At 38.5% G+C, this 27,548-nt stretch overlaps 2 protein-coding genes across 4 annotated transcripts in view; both read left to right on the top strand.

Moving 5' to 3' along the window:
- The window catches only part of Yes1 (YES proto-oncogene 1, Src family tyrosine kinase), a 65,976-nt gene extending 54,904 nt beyond the window's left edge, over positions 1-11,072 (top strand). For all 3 annotated transcript variants that reach the window (XM_052193713.1, XM_052193714.1, XM_052193712.1), the window contains exon 12: positions 8,532-11,072. In XM_052193713.1, the coding sequence (XP_052049673.1) occupies positions 8,532-8,740 (209 nt within the window). In that variant the 3' untranslated portion in view covers positions 8,741-11,072. The remainder of the gene's footprint in view (positions 1-8,531) is intronic.
- An 8,756-nt stretch (positions 11,073-19,828) lies between these two features.
- Positions 19,829-27,548, top strand: part of Enosf1 (enolase superfamily member 1) — a 37,703-nt gene continuing 29,983 nt past the window's right edge. Inside the window, 1 exon segment of the mRNA XM_052193350.1 lies at positions 19,829-20,183. Coding sequence (XP_052049310.1) covers positions 20,025-20,183 — 159 coding nt within the window. The 5' untranslated portion in view covers positions 19,829-20,024.

Below are 27,548 nucleotides of genomic sequence, written 5' to 3'. Positions count from 1 at the left end.
CATTTATTCTAATATACATTCTGCCACATGACTGTTTACCTGTGCTCAGGTACCATGTCTGTCACATCTTCCCCAGGCAAATCTCCCATGCCTGGCACTATCTTAGAATCCTTCCTGCCTCTCAGATGGCTCACCTCCTACTACCTGCCTAAGCGATAGGCCATCAGATTTTTATTGACAGTTGCCACATCCATATAAACACAAGATATTCTCTCTACGGATACCCTGAATCTGATAGAATAAAAACTAGGGAAAAGGCTAGAACTCATTGTCACAGAAAAAGACTTTCTTAGCAGGACACCAATGGCTAGGCCCTAAGAACAACTATGAATACATAGGAACTTCTGAATCTGAAAAGCTTCTGTACAGCAAGGACACAATAGTCGTTTTATTACATATACCAATGGTTCTTCTGATCTCTCATGGCTTGAATACTTTCAGTTTGTGATCCTGTCATTTCTAATACCTTCAACTGTAGCAATACCAATATCTCTCATTACCACAGTTTCGTGTGCCCCCTGTCTGACTCCTACCTTGAATTTTTCTAGGTTTCTCTACTCCGGCTTTAGCAGTTTCTTATTACTACTAAGATCTTTAATGCATTGTTATCAACTTTGCCAGACCCTCATCTTCATAAAACCCCTGTGTTCCTTAAACTGCACAGTCAAGCAGTATGATCACTCCCTTGAGTTTATTTTGTCCTTTGTCTTTCCTTATTGCTACTTAAAATCATAATGCTGGATAAAATCTAGTTCTGCCCTCAATATACTAGTAAATACAGCCAGAAGGGGAAAAACAGTTAAATTAAGGAATTTAACTTTGAAGTTTTAGTCACAGTCTACTTTCCATTTTAGCTATAATAGACAATCTAAAATCTGCTATCTCAATATAAACAACTTCAGAATTAAACAGATCCATAATACAGTTGTTTTTTTATATTTCACAGTGATCAAGAAAGGCTTCCATCTTTTTTTAATGGGTCCTAGATTTATATATTTCTCTCCAATGTTTTCTAAGTGGGCATACTGATGGAAATCAAAATAAAGACATCAGTTTTTGCCTGTTTCTATGTTTAACTGAACTGAGAAAAGTCCAAGGAGGAAGCTGAGAATGGAGCTGGAAAATGAGGTGGACTAAACTCTCATTAAATAGCCAACTTTATTCAGCACCTCAAACAATTTGTACTCTGGGGGTTAAGAAAGGTCACATGAGTAAAGTTTTCATGAATTCAAGCTGTATAAAATTCTCATAGAGGCATAAAGAGGATAGTTTAAACATCTAATTGAATTATAACAGCAAACTAATGAACTATCTGAAGTAAACTCAAGTCCTATGCTACACCTAAGAGGAGCACAAAATCACATTCCAATAATAATTTCATGTTTTTCAAGAAACTGAGGTCACAAGAACTTGTTTTCTTGAAATGTTCTCACAAGCATTCAGAATTCTCAAATGACTCTATTCCTGGACTGTGTTTCTTCAACAGTACTCTAGTAAAAAGGCAAAATTAAATCCTGAAGTCCAGTCTTGCCAAGAAAGAACTAGGTGATTTGACAGCACGTTTATTGTTAAAACCTAATGTCTTGTAGAAAAAGAGATCCACCATATGTAATTCAGAATGTCAATTGGAAGAAACAGTATCTGCTCAGGACCCCCAAGATCAAGTTCTCAGCACAAAAGAGATTTGTTTGCCTCAGTGGGACAGAGGACAGGGAATAAGAGACAAGAGATAGAGGACAGGGAGAAGAGGAAGGGAACAGGAGAGTGGGAGAAAGGGGTGTTTGTCCTGGAGGACAAAGGACTGCCTCTGGATAGAGAGACAGATGTGGCCATAGGCAAATGGAGGCTTATAAAGGTAGAAGGGAAAACTCCATGATAGGATAAAGTGTTTAATTTTAATTGAATATATCCATTAGATGTGCCAAAGGAGGGTTTTGATTGCTGGACTCCAGTACTGTGATAGCTGGACCTTGGTAGTCAGCTTCAGGAGGAGGAAGTGGCCAAATAAGGGACTAGACCTTAGTGGCTATCTTTTGGTATGTAGTCTAATGGTTTTTTGAGAAAGACAAGGCCTACCAGAGCCACACCCACCATGCTCAAACTGGCCAGAAAAACATAAAATACGTCTGTTGGTGTAAAATTTTGTATTCTGTGAAAGAATTATTTTTGTTGCTACTTCCTAACTCTAATTTTGCTATTGTTATAGATTGTAATATAAATATTTGATATGCAGGATCTCTGGTATATGACCCTTGTGAAAGGGTTGTTTAACCCTCCAAAGAGGTTGTAACCCACAGGTTGAAAACCACTCATTTAGTGGAAGGTGGGAAGAACCGTTTTAGTTACTGTGAAATAACAGCATGACCAAGGCAACTCTTACAAAAGAAAGCACTTAATTGGGGACTTGCTTACAGTTTTAGAGGGTTAATCCAGGGTCCTCAGGTCACAGAGCATATAGACCTGGCCCTGAAGCAGTAGTTGAGAGCTTCACATCCTGATAAGCTAGCATCAAGCAGAGATAGAGACATTAGTCCTGGTATTGCCTTTAAAACCTCAAAGCACATTCCTAGTAACACATCTCCTCCAACAAGGCCTAATCCTTTCCAAACCATTCAATTAACTGATGACTATGCATATTTGAGCTTATCTCATTGAGGCCATTCTCATTCAAATGCCCACAAACCAGGTATAGTTAGTTGTGTGCGCTTTAATCCCAGTGCTTTAGAAGGAAAAACATGTTGATCTTTGTGAGTTCCAGACTCAACTGAGAACAAAGTAAGACCATGTCTCCAAAATATAGATAGGTGGGTGGGTGGGTGGATGGATGGATGGATGGGTTGGTAGATGGCTGATTCAAGAATTAAACATTACTGGGCCTTAAAAAGGAACTTAAAAAGTTTCTACCAATTAGAAACCTAGTAAAGGACTTCAAATTAGTGCATGGGTATGATGGGGGTGTGTGTGGTTTGAGAGTATTCTTGTGTAACCCAGGCTTCTCTTGATACTGCTATTTAAAATAGCCAGGCTGGCCAGAACTTGAAGTGATCTTCCTGCTTTCGCCTCCAAAGTGTCAGGACTATAGGTGTATATGACCAAAGTTAATAATCTTTATGATGAAAGAAACAGCAAAATTATAAGGAGAGTTAGAAAATTTCAATAGAATTGGAATGTATAAGCAAAAGAATCAAACCTCAGTGTGGTGGTACTCACCTGTAATCCCAGCAATCAGGATCAGAAACAGAAAGATCAGAGGTTCAAGACCAACTTGGGCTGCTCAACAAGACCCTATTTCTAATAAGTAAATGTCATATAAGAACGGTAAAACAGTATGTAAAATTAACACATTATATGGCTATGGAAATAAGTATATTTATAGGTTAATTCCAGATTAAATACATGGAGAGAAAATGGACTGTGTATGAAATAAATGGAACACAGTGAGGTCTAATTTCTCTCTACCTGGAGTCCCAGGAGTCGGGAGAGTGGAACATTAGCAAGCATTGATTTTTAAAAAAAAAAAAAAGCATAGCCAGAAGTCATCCTTAAAATTAATTTTGGTTAGCTCACTGAACTTGAAACAAGATAAAGAAAATTCAGGGCTGGAAAGATGGCTCAGTAGTTAAGAGCACAGACTGCTCTTCCAAAGGTCATAAGTTCAAATCCCAGCAACCACATGGTGGCTCACAACCACCTATAACAAGATCTGACACCCTCTTCTGGAGTGTCTGAAGACAGCTACAGTGTACTTATATATAATAAAGAAATGAATCATAAAAAAGAAAATTCAGTGCACTTCAATGAGGTATATCATGACTGAAGGGGCTTAAAAGGGGAGAGTATAGGGGGTTAGGGGAGTGTGGCTAGGCGGGGTGGGGGAAGGTGTCCAGGCAGGCCCTTGCCTGGGCACCTCTGCCCCTGAGGGACCACACACACACAGGCATAGTATAGAATAGAGTTTATTCAGGGCATGGGAGTTAGTGTGTGTGTGTGTGTGTGTGTGTGTGTGTGTGTGTGTGTGTGTGTGTGTGTGTGAGAGAGAGAGAGAGAGAGAGAGAGAGAGAGAGTGTGTAGAGAATAGAGAGAGTGGAGGCCGGCCATGACCATGTGGAGGGGGGAAGAGCCCAAGGGGCAGAGAGGTGAGAGAATGTGGGAGAGTGGAGAGCAAAGAGAGAGAGGAGGAGCAAGTAGCCCCTCTTATAGTGGGCCAGATCTCTGGGGTGGGGCATACCTGGCTATTGTCAGGTAGGTGTGGGGTGGAGTTTAGACAGAACCCCAACAATGACCACATTATAAAAATTAAAGCCAAATATCCATAGCAGGGTGGTATATACTTGTCTTTTCCTCAGATACATGAAAGCCAGAAATAAGTGAAGTATCTTTAATATTTTTACATTTATCTATATGTATTTATGTGAACATACAAGCCATGGCACATGTGTGGAAAGATCAGAAGACAAGCTATAGGAGTTAGCTCTTTCTACTATGTAGATTCTGGAGTTCCAACTCAAGTCACCAGGTGTGGTAGCAAGATATCTTTACCCTTTAAGCCACCTTGCCCAAAATTGTGTCAAAGTGCTTGGGAGAAAAATTGTTGTTAAGACAAGTATTGCCTTATCACATTTATAGTACATATAAAAATAAATTCAATGGGACTGAAGATATGGCTCAGTGATTAAGAGCACTTAACGAGCCAGGCAGTGGTGGAGCACACCTTTAATCCCAGCACTTGTCAGGCAGAGGCAGGCAGATTTCTGAATTTGAGGCGAGTCCGGTCTACAGAATGAGTTCCAGAATAACCAGGGTTATACAGAGAAACCCTGTCTCTAAAAACTAAAAAAGAAAGAAAGGAAGGAAAAGCACTTAATGCTCTTCCAGAAAGAGAGAGAGAGAGAGAGAGAGAGAGAGAGAGAGAGAGAGAGAGAGAGAGAGAGAGAGAGAGAAAGAAAGAAAGAAAGACAGAAAGACAGAAAAGCGAAAAGAGAAGAGAGGAAAAAAAAACAATTAATGCTCTTCAGATGGCCTGGATTCCATTCCCAGCATCTACATGGTGACTCAAACTGGAACAATTCCAATTTCAGGTGATGCAATACACACTGAATGCATGTGGTACACAGATATATACAGGCAAAAACACCCATACACATAAAATAAAAGTAAATCTTTAAAAAATAAAAAGTAAAATAAATTTCATGGCAGTAATACAAAGGTCACAGGACATAAAATAATAGTAGACATATAGTTCGGAGTTTCTATTATATTTAGAGATTATAAAAATACTTGTTTAAGGTAAAACGTAAGTCTCAGAGAAGCATACTGCAATTCCAGTAGACTATGGCTAAATTGGTAGAAGACTAGGTAAAGAGTCAAGTGCTCACTTGGCATGCAGTAGGCCATGGATTTGATCCCTAGCACAACAATAAAACCCACTAAAATGTAATTATGAACAGTGCCTGCCTAATCAAAATAAAAGGAGGACAAAAGAATAGATGGGACAAATGTAAGTAAGTGGGATGATAACCTGGAATGGTGTCAAATGCCCTTAATTCCAGCACTCACTTGGGAGGCAGAGGCAAGTAGATCTCTTGACTTTGAAATCAGCCTGGTCTACAGAGCAAGATTTAGAACAGCCAGGACTACACAGAGAACCTGTGTCTTTAAAAAAAGGTTCAGGGGATGGGGAGATGATAGTTAGACCTATGTTCATAATTATGTGTAAGTACACTAAATATTCCAATTAAAAGGCAAAAACCAGATTTTAAATGTATGTATAAATGCTATACTATTATTATACCCCATTACTCTTCTTAATCCTTTTGAGGCAATGCCTCTCCTTGTATCTAGGGCTCATGTTTTGTTGTTGTCATTGTTGTTTCTTGGTTAGGCTAGCAAACCCCAGAAATCCTTCTGTCTCTGCCTCAATTCCCACCCCTGCCCTTGAAGCTGGGATTACAGGCAAGCATTGGCTACCCCATTTGTTACAAGGATGCTGGAATCCCTGCTGTGGTCCTCATGAATATGTAGACATATTAACCATGTAGTTCTAACCTCTGTAGTACTATTTTAAGGGATATACTTTAAATATATAAGCTATACAAAAACAGAATGATTAAAATTCAGAGGGTGAGAAGACATATTATGCAAAATATTAACCAAACAACAACCACAAAAAAAACCCTGTGCAGCTGTGGATGTCAAGGCAAGAAATATTACTAGAGATATAAGATCATTAATGATGAAATAGATGAACTGAAGAAACAAAACTTCAAACATGAAAAAACTTCAAACATGAATATATAACTAATTGTATATCTGCAAATATAATACATAAATGTGTAAATAAGAAGCAGAATATAAACAATTTGTAGATTTTTCTTTTTATTTTGGCAGGAAAGTGCTAGGGATTGAACCTGGGACCATATCTGTGCTAAGCCAGCACTCTACCACTGATTCCCAGCCCTCAAATTCCCAGGCTTCAAAACAGGATTACTGAAGAGGATCCACATGTAGCACCAACAGTTTCTATTTGCTACTATTGTTTTTTGTATAACCTCAATAAATGTAAACAATAAATACTTAAATTTAATGACAAAATATAAATCCATCATTGTTGATTTTGAGTATTAAATATTAGAGTCTTCATCTCTTTATATAAGAATTGGTATGAAAGAATTGACTTCCAGAGCTGGAGAGATGGCTCAGTGGTTAAGAGCACTCACTGACTATTCTTCCAGAGGTCCTGAGTTCAAATCCCAGCAACCACATGGAGGCTCACAACCATCTGTAATAAAATCTGATGCCCTCTTCTGGTGTGTCTGAAGACCACTACAGTGTACTTACATATAAAAAGAAATAAATCTTAAAAAAAAAAAAAAAGAATTGACTTCCTCCCATGCTTGGAAGTTACATCTTACTCAGAATCTTAGAAACGCTTTTATAGGAAATGATTATCTTCCTGAAGATTGACTGGAAGCACTTCTACCATGATTTACTTTTAAATCTTTTGACATAAAAACTTATCAATAGTTATGATTATCAGAAAATGCTAAAGGGTCAGATCTTGAACAAAAGAGCAGTTAGGAATCAGGACTGGAGTATAGTACATTAGTAAAGCCATGTGTTCAGTATACATAAGGTGCTGGGTTCAGAGACTGGAGAAATTGCTTAGTAGTTAACAGTGCACTGCTCTGGTCCAGAAAACTGGAGCCCAGACCCCAGCTCCCACACCAGGCAAGACACAACTGCCTGTATCTTCAGCTCCAGGAATTCCAGTGCCCACTTTTTTTGTATTCCCTAAGTGTTCCTCCCTCCTCCCTTCTCTTTTTTCTGAGACAGGGTTTTTCTATGTAATAGCCCTAGCTGTCCTGGACTCACTTTGTAGACTAGGCTGTCCTCAAACTTAAATAGATCTACCTGCCTCTGCCTCCTGAGTCCTGGGATTAAAGGTATACACCACCATGCCCAGCTCTTTCTCATTTTTATTCAGTCCAGTTTATGGAATGGTGGTTACCACAGTTAGATGGGTCTTTCCACCTCAAATAACTTAGCCTAGATAATCCTTCATAAATATGCCTAGGGGCTATCCTTATCTAAATAATCCTTCACAGGCATACCCAGGGGTTTTCTCCAGGATGATTCTACCATCACAGGGTCTAGAAGAGAAATTTAGGAAAAGTCCATGTGCTAGCTTGAGACAGTGCACAATAAGTTACCAATCATGGGAGGGAGCTTCCAAAGAAATAAAACCCGAATAGCTGATAATAGATGAAGAAACTCAGTTTAATGATTTGAAATACTTACATACACAAAGAAAAATAGAACTAGAATTCTCACCTAGTTCAGTTGTGATTTGTCATTACTCAAATTGGGGTTATTAAATGGTAATAGAAAATACCAATACCTTAAATATGCCCTAAATTTTCAATCAGATTTAGTTGGCATTTGAAGATAACTGTGTTGTAAGTAAAAGTTTGGGCGGAAAGAAAAATTGGTCATTTTCTTAGGGTTTTATTGCTATGAAGAGACAACATGACTGAGGCAACTCTTATAAAGGCAGATATTTAATTGGGCTGGCTTCAGTCCATTATTATCATGGCAAGAAGCATGGCAGTGTGCAGGCAGACATGGTGGTAGAGGAGCTGAGAGTTCTATATCTTGATCTGAAGACAGATAGGAGACTGTCTTTCACAGGCAACCAGGAGGAGGGTCTGTTCCACACTGGGTAGAGCTTGAGTACTAGGAGACCCCAAAGCCTACCTATATGATAGCACACTTCCTTCAACAAGACCACACATATTCCAACAAGAACACACCTCCTAATAGTGCCACTTACCATGGGCCAAGCATATTCAAACCACTATAGATTATTTAACTTTTCTTTATATTAATATTTAAATCTTAATCTATTATCTTTTGAAAAATGCCTTTTTTACAAGATAAACTTGATGTGTCTTCAGTTAGTGACTAGGATGTTTACTCTCTTTTGGTATTTATGGCTAGGAATGTTGTTTTTAATGTTTGGATCTTAACATTAGGTATGGTAAACCGTGAAGTGTTGGAACAAGTAGAGCGGGGATACAGAATGCCTTGCCCTCAGGGCTGTCCAGAATCCCTCCATGAATTGATGAATCTTTGCTGGAAGAAGGATCCTGATGAAAGACCAACATTTGAATATATTCAGTCCTTCTTGGAAGACTACTTCACTGCTACAGAGCCACAGTACCAACCAGGAGAAAATTTGTAATCCAAATAGCCTGTGTGCACAGATCTGCCAAAACATAAAGACCTTGTGTGAGTTCTTCCTGCACAGGAATGAAAAGATACTCTTCACTCTGCATGTTTCTTATGGTAAACTGGAATTCCAGATATGGTTATTCAAAACCACTAAACTCTAAAGTACCAATGATGCATCTTATAACTTACTTCAGGGTCCAGAGAAAGTAGAGCTAGATATTATGACTGTGGATGATAGCATAGTAAGAAAGAGCAACAGGACTACTGCTTACTAGTCATTGCTTTTTCTTCCCCAAACTCAGAATTGCCAAGAGAAAACTATTGTTATGTACAAAACTTGGCTGTTACACTACAGTAAAATCTAAAATCAAAGAATTTCACAGGACCAAATAATTCCATTCCAGTTTTTTAAATTTTCTAGAATTTTTTTTCTCAAAAGTTTTTTTCATTTTGTTTTGTTTTTTCCCTGTTTAATAGTCAGCATGCAGTCTTACCAGAGGCCTCCTTTTGTGTGAAAATGGGCCAAGTCTTCCAAATGCAAAAAAAAATGAATTATAAACAGCATCAAAAACTTGATTAAATGCTAGGCCACAGCCATGGAATTTAGAAGTATAATACAGTATGTTCATATTTTGTCCATAAAACTGGAAAGCAAAAAAACCAAGTTTTTCATATCAGTCATGTCAGCTTTGTTCAGCTTTGAATAATGAAGGTAACCAGAAAGTAGATTAATCTTTTGCAAGGATGTATGAATTTTTTTAAAGGTTATATACAATTGAAATTATTCTATCCAATCTAAGGGAAAAATCTTTTAATACTTGCATAGCATAAAAATAAAAACCTAACATTTACCCAATCAATTTTTAAAAAATAAATGGAGTACTATGAGATGTTGTTAATATGTTTTTATGGTTATGGGCTCCACAAATAGAAAACATCACTAGATCAGGGACTTGAATGCACTTTGCTTATATTGAGTATAGAATAGGAGAGAAGAAAATGTATTTAAAGAAATATGAGAGAAGACATATGAAAGTTCCACAGATAATGGGCTGGGCTGGAATGTTTAATGTTGGTGTTGTGGAGTGACAACATGGCTTTCTGGCACTCAGAGCTCCTCATTAGTGGTTTTCTTAGACTTAAAAAGTTATAAAGTTTGATTGTAAAACTAATTTTCTTATCATATACACTAAATAAGGTTTACCTCCTCAGAATAGTAAAGATAAGGCTTTACCCTAATTTCAGTGGCCCAGCTTTTATACAGAACCTTTTAGAACACCAAGTTTCAAATTCCTGTTGGAAACTTTACTTACATTTCAAATATACTTGATGGTTATGGTTATCATAGTTTCCTTTTATAAGATAATCGAGGAAGAACACTTACTCTGAGTAACCATAATATAAGGGGGAGGGGAATTTTGCCCACTTAAAGTGCAGATGTAAAACATTTAAAATGAGAGTTTTTCTAACTCGGAAAATATGAAATATTAATTTGAACTGAGTAGTGTTATGGTTTAAGGATCTAACGAGAAAAATTTGAGTCTGCTAAATGAAATAAAAGTCTAATATTTATGTTTTAAAATGCTTTATTTTATAGTTATACTTTAAGGCATTATATCAAGTTCTTTTTATTTTCAGAATTTAATTTTAAACTACCATCAGTAAATGTAAAAATGTGTGCCATGGTAAACATGTTCAAATTTAAACCTTTTTAAATGTGACAAGTGAACTTCATCCAAGTTGGCAAAAGTTCTGGTACTAAAAGTTGTATTTGTGTTTCTTTTATTTAACCTATTCAGTACTGAATCCTCTGCCAAGAGGGTCTCCTGAGAAGACTGGGTCCTATTGCCCTGATGTCTACAGTTTGTGACATGAGTGTTTTAAAGGACTTCTTATGAACTATGGCATTATAGTTTATCTAAGCATTCTTTAAAGGGTAATAAAATTGTGTTTATGTACTAATGCTGATCAGAAAAATAAGACAGAAAAAATTGATGGCATTCTTTAGATTTTAACTAAATGGAGCAGCTCCTTATAATAAAAATTGTATAGTAAAGATGGAACACTAACTTAATATGTTTTCAGTTTGAATTGTTATGTATTTTTTAATTATTGAGAAAAAATACTTTTGTACATTTGAAGATTTTTTTTTCAACAGATTTCATCTGTATTGTCTTAACATGGAACTTTAACACCCTTACCAAAAATGAAAGTTGGCAAAAGCAGCCTTCTAGCACAAACACTTTTTTAAATAAATAATGGTAGCCTAAAACTTAATATTTTTATAAAATATTGTAATATTGTTTTGTGAATAATTAAAATAAAATTCTTTGTTGAATGCATCTATGTATTTTTTCTGTTGCTGTTTATATTTCATTAACTTTGTAAATATTGACATAGTCTGAATTTATTCTTCCTTTGGGGAAAAATGTTCCCCCAAAATGTTAGAACTCTAAAATCTTTAGCAGAGTTAAAATCATATCTTCTTAAATTTAGAGCACTATTGAATTTATTTCATATGATTAATCTCTTGTGTCTAAATGATATGTTCTAAAATTGTATCAGCAAATGCAGTTACTGTATCACATAGAGAAACTTGGGTGATTTGAGTGAAGGTGTTTAGGATATTTAGACAGTATGAAGGATGTAAAGTAGAGCAGCCACTCTGGACTATTAGGAACTTACACACATCTCTATGTTTTCTATGATTCTCTTTTCAAAGGTTTAATGAAAATAAAAATTTAAATGTCTAGTCAGAAACCCTTGTAATTTTTGGTACTGTAACTGTGTTTAATTATTTTTTTACTCCTACTTCATTTAAATTGTTTCTCCTTTTCATGATTTCCAAATAACAGTAAATCAGCACAATGCTTTCTTCAATGCATTATTTATATAGTATATTAACAATTCTGTGGCATACATACTTCTAATACCAAGACTTGAAGAGGCAGGCAAATCTTATTTCCAGGACAGCCTGGTCTACCCAGACAGTTCCAGTCCAGCTTGGGCTACATAGAGAGTCCCTGTCTCAAAAAATCAATTTTTTTTCTAGTTTGTTGATTTTAATGTTATCTGTACTTCGTTGACATTTAAATTGTACATTTGTATTGTGTCAAGTATATTCCTTTTTATTCTTAGAAAATATCTAATAATATTAAATGCTCTTTGTTTTTAACATTTTGATTCATTTAGAAGCTATTGGATTATAAAACATGACTTTACTGTTTGTTGTCTCTTATTTTCCTGTGGTTTCCCAACACAGTATAAAACCAAGTCAGACATAGATTTTCTTGTCTATGAAAATCTTGGATCTTATTGGTATTGGAAAATTACTATCATCTCAAACCTATGATTCCACTATTCTCCAGATGTCATTTCAGAGCTCCTCAATACCATTGTTCTCTGGAGTGACAAAACTTACAGAATGAATCTATATATAGAAAGGGGATTTATTAGATGACTTACAGGCTGTGGTCCAGCTAATCCAACTGGAAAGTTCTGGGATCCTGAAGAAGTACGCTCAAATACCAGTGAAAAAATGGACTTGCTAGCTAGGTGAGTGCAAGCAGCAAGAGCAAAAGCTCCTTGTTCCATGTCCTTATATAGGCTTCCAGCAGAAACTGTGGCACAGATTAGACCTGGATTAAAGATGTGGATTAAAGGTATGTCTTCCCATCTCAAGATCCAGATTAAAGCTATGTCTCTCTCTTCCCAGCTCAAAGGTAAAGGCCTGTTTTCCTACCTCAAAAATCTGAAGATTACATGTAGTCAAATTGACAGCCAAGAATAGTCTTGGCTATTAACTAAAAAAGCAAACAAAATAGCCAGTGTGCTAGATAGACCAAGACTACATCCTGCTAGCACTACTTCCTTCCTTAAAATCTGTTCTTCCCAGCCCTTATGCCAGTGATGGGTTACATTTTGTTTTTGCTTTTTCCTAATTAAAGCAGGGATGCTTAAACGTTTTCCATTTGTGACTCCATTTTGTCTAAAAATATTTTACATAACTGTGCATAAAACTGATAAAGTCATAAATTTGTTATGAGTTCAAATTTACATACTAATGAGAAGGGTGCCTGGGTGCGTGTGTGTGTGTGTGTGTGTGTGTGTGTGTGTGTGTGTGTTTGAATACAGGGTCTCAAGTAGCCCAGGCTGGTCTTAAACTTGCTTGTAACTGAAGATGTCCTGGAACTACTACTTCCCCCTGCCAAGTGCTGGGATTAAAGGCATGAGACATCACAGCCAGCTTTTTTTTTAATTATTATTATTATTATTACACAAAGAATTTAATCTTGACTGAGTATTTGATACTGTAGAGTGTAAAACATCTCTGGCTTTTTTAAGAGTTGGTCAGCATTTGATTTTATAGTTGTCAGTGTTTAGAAGAACATCACTCTACATAAATGCCTTGTATAAAATGGCAGAAGTTTGTTTAGGGCCATTTTAGGAACCATGGAAAGTCTGTCCTAATCTAATGATAGAAGTCTTTGAATGGGGCTGGAGAGATGACTCAGCATATAAGAGCACCAACTGTTCTTCTAAAGGTCCTGAGGTCAAATCCCAGCAACCACATTGTGGCTCACAACCATCTGTAAGGAGATCTGACACCCTCTTCTGGTGTGTCTGAAGACCGCTACAGTGTACTTAGATATAAATATATAAATAAATCTTTTTTAAAAAAAAAGTCTTTGAACAATGTTTTTCTTTCTTTTTTTTTAATTTTTTTATTCGATATAATTTATTTACATTTCAAACGATTTCCCCTTTTCTAGCCCCCCACTCCCCGAAAGTCCCGTAAGACCCCTTCTCTTCCCCTGTCCTCCTACCCACCCCTTCCCACTTCCCCGTTCTGGTTTTGCTGAATACTGCTTCACTGAGTCTGAACAATGTTTTTCTTATGAAACTTAAGTCAGCAATGTTAACAGTGATTCATAAAATTAAACATTAAAATAACACAATCTAAAACTTCAGAGATAAGTTCTATGTTTATATACTGAAGAATGATAGGAAAATACTAAAAATACTTTTTTTTCCATATTTAAGTCATATTTCTATAAGGGCATAAAACTATGTACAATTAGAAACATTGTGTAACAGGGGAAAAGTTCCTGAACAGATCACCAATAGCTTATGCTCTAAGATCAAGAATTGACAAATGGGATCTCATAAAATTACAAAGTTTCTGTAAGGCAAAGGACACCTTCAAAAGGACAAAACGGCAACCAACAAATTGGGAAAAGATCTTCACCAATCCTACATCCAATAGAGGGCTAATATCCAATATATACAAAGAGCTCAAGAAGTTAGACCCCAGGGAACCAAATAACCCTATTAAAAAATGGGGTACAGACCTAAACAAAGAATTTTCACCTGAAGAAATTCAGATGGCCGAGAAGCACCTTAAGAAATGCTCAACATCATTAGTCATTAGGGAAATGCAAATCAAAACAACCCTGAGATATCACCTCACACCAGTCAGAATGGCTAAGGTTAAAAACTCAGGAGACAGCAGGTGTTGGTGAGGATGTGGAGAAAAAGAAGCACTCCTTCACTGCTGGTGGGATTGTAAGATGGTACAACCACTATGGAAATCAGTCTGGTGGTTCCTAAGAAAACTGGACATGACACTTCCAGAGGACCCTGCTATACCTCTCCTGGGCATATACCCAGAGGATTCCCCAGCATGCAATAAGGACACATGCTCCACTATGCTCATAGCAGCCTTATTTATAATAGCCAGAAGCTGGAAAGAACCCAGATATCCCTCAGTGGAGGAATGGATACAGAAAATGTGGTATATATACACAATGGAGTACTATTCAGTAATTAAAAACAATGAATTCATGAATTTTTTAGGCAAATGAATGGAGCTGGAAAATATCCTAAGCGAGGTAACACAATCACAAAAGAATACACATATATTGCAATCATTGATAAGTGGATATTAATTAGCCCTGAAGCTCTGAATACTGAAGATACAATTAGCATATCAAATGATTCCCATGAAGAAGGAAGAAGAAGGCCTTAATCCTGGAAAGGCTTGATCCAGCATTGTAGGGGGGAGTACCAGGACAGAGAAAAGGGAGGGGGAAAGATAGAATGGATGGAGAGAAGAGGACTCATGGGACATATGGGGAAGGGGGAACTGGGAAAGGGGAAAGCTTTTGGATTGTAAACAAAGAATATAGAAAATAAAAATATATATTAAAAAAAACATTGTGTAATATACAATGATCACCTGAAGCATTTTAAGCCTATATCTAGTGTTTCATAAGATAACATCATGGACTGTGCAAATGCATGTGTGTTTAGAGCCAAGACTGCAGGAAAGTCATGCCAGAAATGCCTCCAAACTGATTTTATGTTCTATTATATTTTTAGTTTTCATAGATAGATAGATAGATAGATAGATAGATAGATAGATATAGGTATATAGATACATAGTGATAGATGTGCCATATATGGCATATTTGGCTAGCTTTTAACCTCAGGTAAAGAATGAAGTATTCGTGAATAATTAGGAATTGAGAAATGCTGAACAGAGGAAATGAAACCAAAAAAAATCTAGAAATAGTGTATAAAAATTAACAGTAGAAATGAACACCAGACATTCAGGAAGCATCTGTTATTTCCTCCTCAGCTGTTGCAAATCATCCCTTAAAATAAGTACACATCTATGGCCTGTGGATGCAGAAGTATAAGTACTGAAGTAATGGCCAGAAGGAATCATAACAAGGTACCAATAGGGGAGGTGGATTTTTGTTTCTGTTGTTTTATATTAAACAGAAAATAATGGAGAAAACTCTACTAAGTACTTATGAGATTCTTGAAGGAAGGAACACTAGGATCCACACATCCCTCCCTCCCTCTCCCTCTCCCCCCTCCTCTCCTTCCCCTTCTCCCCTCTTTTCCCCCCTCACCCCTCTCTCTCTCCCCTCCCTCTCCTTGTTCCATCCCTCCTTCGCTCCTTTCCTCCCTACTGCCAGGAGCCATTTTCACAGAGATCTCAAAACCCCCTCCTCTCAGCCATTTCTAGCCTGCTTTCTCTAGGCTACTTTTAGAGGGAAATGTACTAGTTTAAAGATTAACCAAGTAAGCTAGATGGTCAGTACATACAGAGCTTGTTTGAGTGGGCTTGAACAAACGAAGCTCACCTGTGGTTAGGTTACCATAGCAACTCCTTTCCACCTCACTTCCTCATGATTGAAATATAGTGCCAAGTTCCTAATGCACCTGCCAAATCTTCCCTGAGATTCTGAGAGACAATTCTGAGAAACTGTTCCTGAGAAATGATGCTAGCCCCCTGAGATTGTTCCCCGAATACAATGACGTTCCCCCTTCACCCCTCCCGACACCTGCTTGCTTGCCTTTATAACGCCTTGTGTGAAAATTAAAGATTGACAGCTTGCTAAGAATTCAGACTTGCTCTCTGTTTCTCCTGTCTCTTGTCTCTTGCCTTCCCCTAGGTGGTTCCAGGGACCCTGTTGACTGTCCTGCAGGTCGGGACACTCTACACCTCTCTTTTTGAAAAGCAGTCCTGTGAATCTCAACTTGTCCTGGGCTCAAGTGATCCCCCTTGGCCTCTCTTTGAGGCAGAAATGGCATGTGTGCCTCACAGCAACTACACCTGGCTTGGGGTATTGATTTCTCATTTTGTTCCAATATTTCATTACTAGTACATCAAATATAATTGAGGCAGGCCTCGTAGTGCAGGGATTACCTTTAGTGGGGACTGCTGCCATAGTACACATTCGGAAGTCAAAGGACAATTTGTAAGGATGATAGTTCTCTCTAATATGATTTGGGTTCCAGGGATCACACTGAGGTCAGGATTGATGGTAGGTACCTTCTTTATTCACAGTGCCATGTGCCTGGCTGAGGCCTCAGGAATTAATTTCCCTAAACAGAGTTACCCTATGTCTGGCAAACTTAGAGTCAGCATTAGTACTGATAATTTGGGTGAAGAGGGTAATCATGATATCCAAGAAGGAAAAATGGTTTACCTCTTCCTTTTCAATCTTGCCTTGCATATTAATGTTCAGTAGATGTGAGAAAAGCAAACACCATGTCCTTGTCCTCAATTTTAGAGGAAAAATGGGAATTTTTAACCACGAAGTCAGCTAATTGCTGTTAACATTTTCTCTAGATGCCCATTATTAGGTTGAAGCTCATTCTCATTAATTACTGCTTTTGCTAAGTATTTTTCTAATTATAAATTAATATTGAATTTTATCAAATAACTACCGCTTTCTTTCAACAATATCAATGTAGTATATTTTATCTGCCTATCTCAGTCTATTTGTGTTGTTATAGTACAATGCTATAAATCAGGTAATTTATAAAGAATATAAATTTACTTCCTCACAGTTCTAGAAGCTAGAGTCCTAAATCAGTCACTAGGCAGCATTCTGCTCTCTTTCCAAGATTATTCCGTGAACACCATAATTTCATATAGGATAAGGGAAATGACTGTTTCAGCCCTTTTAGAAAATCATAAATTTCATTGATCCCATGATCCATGGCTGTATTTCCCTTAGCTATGAGCAGTTTTACTGAAGCAAAGGTTAATACCTCATAGCCCCATTACCTACTCTTTTCTCACCTGCAGGCTCACTAGGATCACCCCAGCATTCCACAGCAAAAGGTCAACAGCCCTTAAGGGATGCCTGGGTCCATATTAAGTTTCTTTAGTCATCACAGGGACCTGTATAAAGTATTACTCAGTCTGAACACTCTAATGACGGGGATAGAGTTGTTAATTTCTGGTCAGGCAAAAACACAATGCCATCGGGTTAGGGCTGGCTGTCATGTCCCCACAACAGCTCTTTTGAATGATGCCTAAGGATTAATATAGACCATATCTGTTTCCCTTCCTCTTTGTTTCTACTTTTGTTTCCTATGTGTTTTCTGCCTCTGTGATTTTTTTCAGCGTAACTCTTTTTTTTAAAGATTTATTTATTTCATTTATGAAATACACTGTAGTTGTTTTCAGACACACCAAAAGAGGGCATCGGATCCCATTACCAATCGTTGTGAGCCACCATGTGGTTGCTGGGAATTGAACTCAGGACCTCTGGAAAAGCAAGCAGCTCTTAACCACTGAGCCATCTTTCCAGTCCATGTAACTGTGTTTTCACCTAGTCTTCCAGTTACATTTTTCAATAGTTGCCCTAGAATTGCATTATATATTAGTTCTAATGTCTTACTAATTGAGCTCATCCTAGATCTTCCCGTTGTTAGCTTCAACATGAGTAGATAATTCCTGCTTGCCTCATTAGGGGTTGTTGGGAGTTTTATAAATGATACATCCATCTTTACACTATGCTACACAAATTATTTATTCTGAGATAGCCTTTAGGTTTCTCCCTTGGGTCATCAGTTACAGTTGGATCTTAGCAGTTAACTTCCAGATCTTGAGGCAAATAGTAATAACAGTTAATAGGTTGGTTTTCCAACAGAAAGACAAAGAAAACATAGAAAAGTTTACCTGACCTATACGCCATTTTAAGAGAAAGCTAGATGGTAATATTTAGAAAATAGTAGTTTGCATTAACATGTGTACCTCAGGCTTCTAAAAAAAAATTTCTGGAAAAAGAATGGCAGCCTGGTGCTTAAATTCCCACAGGACCAAATCAGCTGGAGGATGTTGATTCCTTGTTGGTTTTGTTTTGTTTTGTTTAAAAAACAAACAGGTACAGGTGCCCTCAGTTGTGCACTTGGGGACTCATTTATCCTTCCTTTTGCTACCAAGGCTGTCGACAAACAAAAGAATCAATGTGGATCATGCTCATCTTTGAACAGCAAAAGTGACATGTGCATTCAATAAAAAATTCCTGCCCTCCCTACAGCAATATATTGCCAGGATAAAATACCTGTAACATTAATTTCCAAACATTTCATTTACTATTTAAAGCATTTCCCCTGGGGTATGAATGGTACCCCATATCATCTTTCAGGAAAAAAATCCTCACCCCCTCTTCCCACCCTCTCTGTCTCTCTGTCTCTCTGTCTCTCTGTCTCTGTGTCTCTGACTCTCTCTCCTCTCTCTCTCTCTCTCTCTCTCTCTCTCTCTCTCTCTCTCTCTCTCTCTCTCTCTCTCTGTGTGTGTGTGTGTGTGTGTGTGTGTGTTATACCATCCATGCATGTGGGTGTCAGAAGACAGCCTCAGGTGCTGCTCCTCATCTTCTACTTAGTTTTATTTGTTGCTCACTGCTCAGTATGCTTGGCCCGCGAGCTTCATTCTCATATTTGCCTCCAGTCTCCCTACAGAAGCATAGACCCAAGCTACCACCCCTAACTTTATATGCGTTCTTGGGATTGTAATTCAGGTCTTCACATTTGCTTGACAAGTGCTTTAACTTGCACTCTCCCCAATATCAGTGGACCTCTAAATGATAATGAAAATACCATACAACGATTGTATGTGCAAACGGTGAGTCAGAGAATATGGAATGTGACAGTAGAGCTTCCACAGTGCTCTCAGCACTCTATTCTCAGATGGATCCTATAGTCCCCCCAAAAAAGTCTGCTTTGGCAGTAAGGCCCCGCTTTGATGCTAAGGCATTACCACTTAATTGGCTTTGTAGCCTTGGGTAAGTTACTCAAGTCTCTGAATTCACAGTCACGCTGCCCACCCCCCATAAAATGTAAATGTATTTCTTCCCCACCTATCTTGCACAGGCAGATGAAAGATAATTTAAAGCAGTTTACATCACAGGGATGTGACTAATTTATTATATAATGAAGAATGGGATCACCTCTAAAGAAATTTTCGTCGTGTGTGTGTGTGTGTGTGTGTGTGTCTGTGTGTCTGTCTGTCTGTCTGAGTGCCCAACCTCACTTGGCATGCTTGGTTGTAGGTGTGTGTACTCGCTAAGCTACCTCCATACTGACCTTGTAAGCAAGAAGAAAGAAAGAAGAAAGAAAGAAAGAAAGAAAGAAAGAAAGAAAGAAAGAAAGAAAGAAAGAAAGAAAGAAAGAAAGAAAGAAAGAAAGAAAGAAAGAAAGAAAGAAAGAAAGAAAGAAAGAAAGAAAGAAAGAAAGAAAGAAAAGAAAAGAAAAGAAAAGAAAAGAAAAGAAAAGAAAAGAAAAGAAAGAAAGGTAAATGAGACTCTGGGATCCAGCCGCCTAGCCCAGGCTTGAAATCTAAGTACAAGTGTGCGGCCGCACCCCCAGAGAACCAACTAATCGTCGCCAGCCCACCTCAACTCTCGCCTCCCACAGAGCGACTGAAAACGCGGGGCTAGGTCCGGGACTTCAGCAGCTCCGCTCCAGAAACAACCGGTTAGCTTCCCATGGCTCCCGCGGCGCGGCTCCCTGGTGCGTTCTCAATGGCGCGCAGCAGGATTTGCGGGCTCTCGGTCCATAACCTGCGCTTTCCCAGATCGCTAGGTGGTCACGGCTACTACGCCACGCCACGCCACGGTAAGCCCGCGGGCCACAGGGTTCTGAAATGAAGGCGGACATGAGGCAGAGCTGACGCCTCCCTGAGGAACTGGAGTTGCCAGCACTTGCCACCCACTTAGGGAGGGGAGTTCCTTTCCGTTCTTCGCCTTAGTTTAACAACTTAGTTTTCCTGGAAAGGGTAGAATGCGGAGGGCCAAGAGCAAAAGGGTTTGCAGGAGAGTGCAGCGATCGCTGTGTCCCCATGGGGCAAGTGATGGGGACCAGGAACTCCCAGGCTGGGAATGTGGGGTGATGATCCTGCCTCTGCCACAGCTCACTGAGTGACTTTGGGAAAACTCCAGCCTTTCTGCTACCCTTTGTTCATCAGTGGAGTGAAAGTGTCACAGTCAGACTATGAAACCAAGTGTCTAGCGACTGTGGGTCACTTGAGAGGGCACTCCTGTGAAATCTCTGTACCTACAAATTAACATAAAGAGTTCTATCTATAACAGTCTTAAGATACGGAAAAAAAGAAAGGGCATAGATTTGGGCTCCCTCCTTAATGCTGAAGGACTGTCTTGCTAGCAGACTGTTAGAGGCACCTGGCTGATGCCCTAACTTAAATAGATATGTGAAGGCTGGTCTTGACAGCCCTAAAGTGCCTCCTGGCTCCTCCTGATCCACCAATGAGATGTCACACTAGAATACCAAGAGTTGCATCCATGCAGAGTGAATGTATGGAAGCATGATCAGGATTAAGAAGCATCATTAGGGTCATGGTTACCTGTCCCCAAGGAAGAGGAATATGGTCAGGGAGTGATCCCCAAGATCTCTAATTTACAATGTAATCTTTCACTTCCCAAGGACCTGAAATGTGTGTTTAAAAACAGGCTTCTCAAAACTAAATGAATATTTTACATGCAGAAAAAAATGTTCTCTAGTTTGAGACCTTTAAAAATCCCTGTACCCTTATATATAATATTATGGTTAATGCCTTAAAAATCTAGTCACAGTCCTTTGTAGACTTACATGTAAATGTTCATAATTTTAGCAATTTGTAAAATCCAGACACCTCATTAAATGTGACTGTCTTCATCTTTGTGATGTTTAGCAACTGAGGATAAATTATATAATCTCTTAAAGCCTAGATTCTCTCATCTGTAAATTAGGTTCAACAGCATTTACTTTGTGTAAATGCCTGAAAAGAGCCTTATACAATGAACCTTTCCCAAAAAAGACCTAACTGTCCTCAATGTCTGTATGTATTTGCTAGTTGTTTGCTTGGATCAGTAGTGCTTGCCAAGTAAGCTCAGCTCCACAGCTGTGAGCTTATAGCCCAGCTGCTACTTGACTATGTCTTGGCAATAATTTTGCCCACCCCCCACTGTGAGCTACCTAGTTCTTTCTCCTCTGGGCTCTAGTTCTCAACCCTCAACAATTAGAGTTGTTCTATGTATCGCCCCCATCATTCAGACCAGGATATCTTGGTCTCTTCCTGTCTGTCTCCAAACTGATCCTCTCATTCTTTTCTTTGTCCTCTGCCATGGCCTGCTCCAAAACTAATATAGTTCCTTATGTCCACATTCCTCCCCTTCTAATCTCCTGAGACTCTCTTTCTATTCCCTCACCCCTGAGTCTTTCCATCTTCAAGTCTCATTCTCATTTATTTTTTTCAGAAATATGATTTTTTAAGTTTGTAAAAGAATCTTTTATTCTCCTGATGTAATTGTCATCTCTGAGGCTTCTTGCCTCTACCTGCCAACCTAGGCCTAAGTCCTGGAAGCTTCTAGCCTCTAAACAGTCTTATCTAGGCCTAGAATGTTTTCAGCATCTGACACTTACTGTTGAATAAGTTCACTCTTTCTAGTTCTTTTTGAACTCTGGCTGTCTTATTCAACTCAACTGTTCCGGCTCAAACTCCTCTCCAAGCTGGTTGATTCAATATGGTTTCTCTCAGCTTTACCTGAATTGCTCTACTTGGCCTCATACTAACTCTGGCAATCTGTTCTTATCTTCTGGCTCCTTCTCATTCTCTGGCTTGTTTTGTCTTTATCTGTGTCTAACCTGTCTCTGTACAACTGTCCTGGTCAAAAAAAAAAAAAAAAAAAAAAAGAGTTGGCATAACCCATTTTGGCAGATCTTTCTCTGGTTTGTCACTTTGTTTGCCACTCAATTACACATCACTTTCAATGTATGCTTCCTTCTCCAAACTAACTTTACCTTTATTGTTTGGGGTTGAAAGTGTGTACTAAGGGCATGTCTGTATTCCAGACAGAAGGATTAAAGGTGTGTTCTAAGGCTGAGAGCCACACCACAATTAGAAATCGTTTTTTGTTTTTCAGAAAAGCAAATAACACAATCTCTAGGTTCACAGTGTGATCAAATATCCTGCAACATAAGTTTTAGACTTATTTATGTGTTTTAGTGTTTTGACTGTATGTATGTATTATGTATATATGAATGTATGCCTGCATGCCATGGAGGTCAGAAGAGGGCATTGGATTCCATGGAAATGGAATTATGGATGGATGTGAACCAACATATGGGTGCTAGGAATTGAACCTAGGTCTTCTGGAAGAACACCCAGTGCTCTTGACTTCTGAGCCATCTCTTCAGCCTCTTTAACTGTCTCCTTTTCCAATGGTTATCCCCTTTTTAGAACATTCTGAACTTGACCAAATTCATATTTGACTCCCTTTTCTTTCTGAACCTGGTCACTTTTATGCTTTTTGCCGGCTTCTTGTTTTCTATTTACTTCCTCTCTAATCTGAAATTCATTGTTTCCCTGCTCTTGGAATTGTCTTTATTTCTTCGTTCAGTTCCCTGGTCCCTCTGCCACTTCTCAGGCTATCTGCTGTTTCATTTGAATCTGTTTCCCTACCCATTCCTGTGTTGTTCCCTTCTTTCCTCTTCAAGGCTTCCCCATTTCCAACCCTAGTCCTAGAGTCTTCCTGATTCCATTTGTGAATCTGCATTCTCACCTCAGGTCTAGCTGCTGTCTAGACATTCTCTGTTCTGTTCAACTTTGTTTTGTTTTGGTTTTGCCTTCATGTTCAACAGCATCTAAATCAGAGATCATTACCTTCTATCTCCCACTCCCAACTCCCTACATATACACTTCCTTCTGATCCTCTATGATCTTGCTGTAAGTCACAAAGACTCAGAAGCTTCAAGTTATATTTGGCTCATCTTGTCCTAATAACCCTCTCCTACAGCTTTAATGGGGGATTTCTTTTTCTTATTACTTTTAAAATCAATGCAATCCTATAATTCAGAAATAGCCAAGGGGAGCTTAATCCTTGGAATTTTGCTTTAAGTATCATCTCTCTTTTTTTTGGGGGGGGGGTTTCAAGACAGGGTTTCTCTGTATAGCCCTGGCTGTCCTGGAACTCACTCTGTAGACCAGGCTGACCTCAAATTCAGAAATCCGTCTGCCTCTGCCTCCCAGAGTATTGGGATTACAGGAGTGTACCACCACTGCCCGGCTTAAGTATCATCTCTTTAATTTCCACTTCAAGAACCTAATTGTTGTTTTAAACCAGGATAGGTACTGTTTTGGACACTGTTCTATTGATAGCTTATAAAGAAAAGCATTTAATTGGGGTCTTGTTTATGCTTTCTGAGGGTTAGTCCATGACCATCATAGCAAGGACCATGGAGGCAGGCAGGCATGGCACTGAAACAGTAGCTGAGAGCTCACATCTGATCCAAAAGTTGAAAGTGTAAGGAGAGGGTGGAGGCAGGGATAGGAGACTTGGCTTGGCACGGGCTTTTGAAACATAAAAGCTCACTCCCCAGTGACCCAGTGACATGCCTCCTCTAAAAATGCCACACCCAGTCCTAAACAGTGTGCCAAATGTAACCCCATCAACTATGTGAGCCTATGGGGCAATTCTTATTCTAACTACCACAGATACAAACTTTTAAATACATTATTGCCTTCACCACCACAGTTAGTCTTATTCTGTTTTATGTTACTGTAACAAGATCCCCAAAGCTGTGTTATTTATAAAGAAAACAGATTTATGTAGTTTGCAGGTATTAAGGTTGAAGAACATGGTGTCACCCTCTCTCAATGTCTGGTGAGAACCTGGTACAGAATTGTATAACGATAGAGAAGAAGAAAAAGGATATAGACACATATACAAATAGCATGAGTGTGAGAGAAACCAAGAGAGATACCCAGTTTTCTGACAACCCACTCTCATGAAAATAATCAAGGTTTATTTTTCTTTGTTTTTTAGAAGGTGCTTCATGTAGTCCTTTGCCATAAATCTGAGGATTACCTTAAACTCCTGATCCTCCTGCCTTTACCTTCCAAATTCTGGGATTTCAGGCATTCACCACCATACCCAGACCTTAATCCAGTCTTAAAAGACCTAGTGTAGTCTCTACAGAAAGGCATTTCTCCATTCATTGGGGTACAAATAACTAATTGTTCTTTAATAGTCAAACAGTGCAGGACTGACTTTAACACTTCATGGGTGAGCATTTCTGACATTTCTAAGAGATGCAACATCACAGCAGAATCCTGTTCCTCTGGCTCTTACAATATTTCCATTCTTTTCTAATATGTTCCTGAGCCTTAAATGGAGGAGGTGTATTGTGAGTGGATCGGTTGGGCTGAGCATCACACTATCACCTGTTTTCTGCATTTTGACCAGTTATGGTCTCTATATGTTACAAAGGGAAGTGTTTTTGTGGAGGTCATAGACTGACTAGATTATATATTTAGGAGAGACTGTATAACAACAATTTTGAAAAAGAGATCAAATGAGAGAATTTGAGAATTTGGGAGAAAGAAAGTGAGGCTGGGTACACAGAAGGAGCTGGAGGAAGAAAAGGGAACAGAGACAATGGCGTGATTATATTTTAACTACAAAAAATTAAAAACTTACAAAAGGTCCAAACCCACCTCTAAACACCTTCCATTGAGGATCAAGTTTCAGTATGAGTCTTGTGTAGACAAACTATATTCAAACCATAGAAGTTATCTCATCTGTAGTGCTGTTCCTTCACAGGTCCTTCTCCAGGACCTGTTAGAAAGCTTCAGTCCTCCACAAATTGCCTTAGAGTCCAATCTCTTACAACCTGCTCCACCTCTTGAGTATATTCATCTGAAAATACATACTGCCTGTCTTCATCTTTTCCAGGGACTTATTATGGTATTAAAGTTTTGGCAACTACATCTTCCTGATTGTAACTCCTTGAAGAACAGACATCTGTGTCCCCCTCAGCAACCTTCAGTCTCTTACACACAGGCTGTACTCAGCATCTTATCATCCTGTACTAGACACTGATGGCAACTCAGACCTCCCATCTGTCATTCACACCTCCTACCCTACCTCCCACCCCTGCACTGAATATATGAGAACTTAGAGTCAGCCTCCATAAGGTATTCACACTATGACCTTGGACAGGTTACTAATTCTCTTTAAACTTCACATTGCTCATCTCTAAAACAAGAATAATAGCACTTATTTCATAATATCACTGTAAAGACCAAATGAATAACATAAAGCTTTCAGAATGTGCTTGGCACAGTAATTAAGCCTTATGGAAAACCCTTCTTCAATCCTTGTTGTGGCCTTTACTAACCTATTTAGACCTTCTGCCTAGCTTTTTCAGTGTCTATATCTAGCATGTCCATGCCATCTATAAACCTTTATTCGCTTCCACACCAATGCTGTTGTGGACCTTTTACTTCTCTGTTGAAAAAAAAGCCTCTGGGGTTTGTATTGCTTTCTATGCTCTTTTGCACATCCTTGTAGTCTTTGTTCCTGCAAGAAAATTCCACCAAGATCTAGTTCGTCCTCTTGAACTAACTACTGTGGTAGTTATAATTGACTACATGTCATCACTTAAACATCTTCTCATCTGGTCCTAGGTTTTTCCCCTACCCCCACTATATGAAAATTTTCTAGTGATGATACCTTACAATTATAAAAATACTACTTCTTCCATATCAACAAGCCACATTGATTTTCATAGTAGTTGGACAGTAAAACATTATCAAAATTGCTGTTTGAAGACTTGGTACTTTCAGTACTCAGTCATGTATGGGGTAAGGATTCATGGGTTTCTGGCCCCTCCACAGGGAGCTATTGGCACTTGATGGCTGCTATAGTGGGCAGGGAATCATTGTCTTCAGTGGTATAGCCATTAGTAAATGGCCCATACTCTAATGGGTAGCTCTATATCCATGTCCACTCATGGATGACCCTAGTTAAACTCAATGGTTCACAAAGCAAAACAAAATGATAGTGTAAAGGAGACTTGCTGGGAGAAGTGGGGAGTTTATAGGAATGGGAGGAAGATAGGGAGTAGTGTGAGTGTGTCTAGAGTGTATTATATATGTGTATGAAAATTGTCAAAGAATGAGTTAATATTGTTCTCCATTGCTGCTATAATGAAGAGGTGTCCAATTTTACATATGAGTTTTCTAAATGTTTTTATTCTATTTGAAATTACTTATGAAGATAAATCTTGTAGCAAAATTTTCCCTGTCCAATCACTTTAAATATTAATACAAGAAGCCTGTAATTGGACAGGGGGAAAGGAGGTGTAGGGAAGAGTTGCAGAGACAGGACAGAGGAGACAGGTAGAGGGGAAGGAAGCAAGATGGAGGATGAACAGGAAGATTCAGATTTCATGTGGTTTTAAATAGCCACAGGTAGATATAATATCACATAGAATAGAATAATTGGGGTAACTTGTCTAATCTAGGTGGGCAGCTTGCATCATTATCAACTGACCCTGAATTTATTGTGTGGGCATCTTGTGAATTGAGAATTGATTGATATATAAAACTGACTGATTAGTTATACATTTCTAGAGTTTTGTTTTACTGGGTTACTACTGGAATGTGGGACCACTGACCACAGTGGGGTTATGGCTGAGAAGATATGGGTAGCACTGAAGCAGGCAAACCAGAGAAAGGAAGACTGCCAACTGGGACTAGCTAGAGTCAGCAAGACTGCTGGTCAGAGAGCAGCTGGGTGTAGTGTGGGAATTTACCGATCTTTTTTAATATTTCCTGTTACAAAATCTTTTTAGGGAGGTTTGATCCAAAATTCTTGTGTTTAAAAATAAACTCAAAACCAAATTTTGAGATCATTGCAGACTGGTTTAAGAATATAATCATCACTTGAAATGTAAATAAAGAATATACTGAATAAAAAAAGAAAGAAAACAAAAAGAATATAATCATTTGGGGCCAAGGATGGAGCTTAGGAGGAGAATATATGCTAAACATGTACAATCCTTGGGTTCTATCTCCACTGATCCCCTAAAACTGTGTACATTATATTTCTGTACTACTGTGAGTACTTTTCTTAGGAGTACTTTTCTTCAGTTCATTCAGATCTCTGCTATGCTCTCTGGGATACATCGAGCGTTCCATCAAATTGGAGCTCTGCATATCCCTCATAGCA

The sequence above is a fragment of the Apodemus sylvaticus genome, chromosome 9 (genome assembly GCF_947179515.1).
Source record: "Apodemus sylvaticus chromosome 9, mApoSyl1.1, whole genome shotgun sequence".
NCBI classification, from domain to species: Eukaryota; Metazoa; Chordata; class Mammalia; order Rodentia; family Muridae; genus Apodemus; species Apodemus sylvaticus.
The sequence above is the reverse complement of the archived record's forward strand: the minus strand, read 5'-3'. Positions and strand labels throughout refer to the sequence as shown.